Source organism: Anneissia japonica, unplaced genomic scaffold (genome assembly GCF_011630105.1).
Source record: "Anneissia japonica isolate Jap-2015-1 unplaced genomic scaffold, ASM1163010v1 scaffold287918_len31070_cov94, whole genome shotgun sequence".
Taxonomy (NCBI): domain Eukaryota; kingdom Metazoa; phylum Echinodermata; class Crinoidea; order Comatulida; family Comatulidae; genus Anneissia; species Anneissia japonica.
This window is the reverse complement of record NW_022719423.1, coordinates 26,877-31,092: the sequence shown is the minus strand read 5'-3', so window position 1 is coordinate 31,092 and position 4,216 is coordinate 26,877. Positions and strand designations below refer to the sequence as shown.

The following is a 4,216-nucleotide window of genomic DNA, read 5'->3' as shown; positions in this document are numbered from 1 at the left end:
AAAACAATTAGCTATATGAAATACCGACTGCAATGTATGTCAAAATACTGTGGAAGAAATATTAAAGATTTACCATTCTAGAGACTCTACACTTCCTTTTCCTTCCTTGCATATTTTCCATCAAATTGAACTCAATCAAATACACATCGCTTGTCAGTGAAGTCTAAAACAAATTGTAGGAATTGTTAAGACGTTCTGCGGCGGATGCAGGATTTGGCGGTAGGAGTGCGTGCAAAAAATTGAAGAATTAGTACCTCAGATGGCCGGAAATGACACATAGTAAAATTCATCATCATCACATAAATATATCATTATAAAGTCAAAATGAAGCGCCAACAAATTTTCATGATCTTGTTTTTTTTTTTTATCGTCGATTTTCGGCAACCATAAAGATCTAAGTAGTATGTGTGATGAACCATAGAAATATAACTTAAAAAACATTCTCTTTGATGTATTTACTTTACCTACTTTAAAGCAGTGAGTCCACAACCACCTCTGTCCCACCATGGTTTGGGCTGTGGTGGGTGAGAATATTTGAGGAAATAGTACCTTTAGATGGCTGGAAATGACACTTTTATATAGTGAAATTCATCATCATCACACCATCATGTCTAGATGAAGCGCCAGCAAATTTCTCATGATTTTTAATCATGGATTTTTGAACACAGCGATCTAATTATTATGAGTGATGTACCATAAAAAAACCCCAATTTTTTAATTGTATTTTCTTTACTTGACCTACCTCAAAGCTGTGTGGCCACATTCACCTAAACCCCACCACTGTAATTTGTGGCTGAGGTGGTAAAATTTGGGGAAATTTTACTGAAGATTGCCGGATGTGACACTCTTATAAATTATGTAAAATTCATTATTATCGATCTAATTAATCGCTGTGATGTACCGTAGAAAATAAAACTTAATTGTCTTTGATGTATTCACTTTACCTACTTCATGTGCCAAAAACCAATTTTATCTTTACACGCTTTTTCTCATAAAGGCACGCGCACCCTATAGTGTCTCAGAAAGAAAGTCCCCATGCCTAGGGCTTGGGCAATTTTTTTTACAGCACTTTGAAATTTTTGACCTAAAATACCCTATTTTTAACTATTTAAGATGGGGGTAGGGGAAATAAATTTATGTTTTTGGTCACTTTTACATATACTGTGAATATGAAATGTAACAACAACTTGGCTAAATAGTTACTCATCACTCTCATTTAAAAATTTGATCAGAATGATGACATTATCATGTTAAATTCCAAGATGGCGTCCATTAAGGTGGGAAAAACTATGTTTTTAATGTAAAAATAATTTTATTGTTATCAAAGTACAATACAATCCCAATACAATATTATACATACAGGAATAAAAAAAAAACAAAGTTAACCCAACGAAAAAACGAAATAGTGAAATTTTGCTTTAAAATACCAATTTTTGGATGGGGATATGGGAAAAATGTTTATGTTTTTAGTCACTTTTACCTTTTTTTTTTCTATAACTGTCAAAACTGACAGGACCTTAGTTAAATACTTACCCATTATAGTCGTTTAGTGATAGGGTGGGTCCAAACACAGGGCCGACTAGACCCTCGGTCAGAGTCCCGGAATAAACTTCCCTTGGCTTATGGGAGAGTTTTTTTAGCTTTGTATGACCCAAAATTTTGCTTTTAAGCCAAAATATATCAAAATAATGTTATATGGATAAGCAAATCATTATTTGTGGTGTGGTGACCTCGTCGTGGCGTCGGACGTTGGGAGTCTAGGCCTGTCAGACGGGAATTCCCCACCTCCCAAGTAAATTTGGAATGATGAAGTCAACACACCAAATTCCAAGACTACGACTATCAAAATTAAAGGAAATGTTTCCCTATTTAAATTTAATCTTTCTACACTACATTTTTCTTCATCATCATTAGTATACTATTATGTTGTTACTCTATAATATTATTAATATAGTATATCATTATTCTTATGTGTTTAAAAAAATTTATAGTTTATAATTTACATTAATATTAGCGTTAGTACTGTTATTCTTAATATACTGATGTCATTATTATTATTATCATCATCATCTTCCTTATTGTCATCCCCATCATCATTATATTCCCCATTATAAGAAGGATGTTGATGATGATAACGAGGAGAAGAAAGATGATGAGGATGATGGTGAGGAAGAAGATGATGGTGCTTATGATTGATGATAATGGTTGTTGATGATAATGATAGTGATGATGGTGATGAGAATGATAGAATTAATGATTGATGAGAATGATAATGATGATGAATGATGAAAATCATCCCTCTCATCCTCACCCTTGTCCTTATCTTCATTCTCGTCGTCCTCATCTTCATCATCCTCATGATGATGATGGTGATTGATGATGAAAAGGATAATGATGAAAATGATGCTGATAAGGATGGTGAGGATAATGATGATAATGAGGAGAAGGATTTGGATGATGAGTTTGAAGATGATGAAAATAAGGATAATGATGATTATGATTGATGATAATGGTCGTTGATGAGGATGATCGTGATAATGATGAGGATGATTGATGAGAATGATGTTGATGAAGTTAATGATGACGAATGATGAGAAACATCCCCTCTGCCCCTTAACCTCATCTTCATTCTTGTCGTCCTCATCCTCTTTATTATCATCCTCATGATGAGGATGATGATTGATAATGATTAATAAGGATGATGATGTGGTTGATGATGAGGACAAGGATAATGATGGATGATGATGATAGATGATGATTGTAATGAGGATGATGATGAGGATGATATTGACAATGATGATGATGGTGAGGACTATGATGATGAATGAGTGATGATGGTAAGTAGGATAAGGATGAGGTTGGTGATGATGAGGATAAGGATGATGATGGATGAGGATTATTAGTAGGATGAAGGTGATGGTGTTAACAATAAGCCTATTGGTGAGGATGGTGATGAGGATGACGATGATGGATGAGGATCAATCAATCAATCAATCATTTTTCAAACGGTGTGGGACAATATCAGAGTGGACCCACTTTACGTGTAAATTCAAACAATGTGGACCCATTTTACGCAAAAATGTTAAATATCTGGACCCATTTTCTTACATTTTACCCATATTTAACTAAATATTAGGAATCTGGATCCATTTTATGCATAAAATTACATAATTTGGACCAATTTTTAAAATGTGGACCCATTTTTTGTGGACCCATTGGAAAAAATGGTGTGGGAATGTCCCACTGTGCCAATAGCTGGCTATGCCATTGATGATGATGAGGATGATGGATGAGGATGAATATGATGATGAGGATGATGATGAAGAAAAGATGATGATGGTGATGATTACAACGATCGATGATAGTAAGGATGATTATGATGATTAGACAACAATGAGAATGATGATGACGAATAGGATGAGGATGATAATGACGGATGATGATAATACTGTAATGATATCAATAGTGGTAATAAAAATATTATAAATAATATTATAATAAAAGAGTACTAACAATGTAATTCATTCTAATATTAAAATATAATTTTTAAATAACAGAAATACAATACAGTAATAATATATACATAATATTATTAATGATTTCAACAATAAGAAATAAGCATAATACTACTATTAAAATAATAATATTTATATATATTCTATATGTGTACATTGCTTTGATGAGATTGTAATTTGTACTTTGAGAACAATAATAATAATAATAATAATAATAATAATAATAATAATAATAATAATAATAATAATAATAATAAGATACCACACCCACCACCACCCTTTATTTCAAAATCCCATATATCGGCCCTTTTTCTAAGATTGCCTCTCATAAAATTCGTTTCCTTTCTAAGCAATTATGTAACGATTTTGAATTTAAGTTGGTTTTTTCTTCATTCAAAATCAAAAATTTGTTTTCAGTGAAGGATCCCGTCCCTGCCGGTCTCCGCTCTCGTGTTGTATATAAATTTGTGTGTGCTGACTGTAATGCCAGCTATGTCGGAGAAACTAGCCGACACTTCTCAACACGCGTGCGCGAGCACTTGGCAGTGGATAGGAACTCTCACATATTAAAACACCTTAAGAATTCACGCAAATGCATGCAAACTTGTAGTGAGGACTGTTTCCGTATTCTTGACTCCGCCCCATCAATTCATCATCTTAAAATAAAGGAGGCATTACATATTCAATGGGAGCAGCCCTCA

General features: G+C 33.3%; 1 protein-coding gene across 1 annotated transcript in view; it reads right to left on the bottom strand.

The window, feature by feature from the left end:
* Nucleotides 1-73: 73 nt before the first annotated feature.
* The window catches only part of LOC117110889, a gene marked incomplete at its 3' end in the record, with an annotated part of 12,066 nt that continues 7,923 nt past the window's right edge, over nucleotides 74-4,216 (bottom strand). Inside the window, exon 7 of the mRNA XM_033253719.1 lies at nucleotides 74-163. Within this exon, the coding sequence (XP_033109610.1) occupies nucleotides 74-163 (90 nt within the window). The remainder of the gene's footprint in view (nucleotides 164-4,216) is intronic.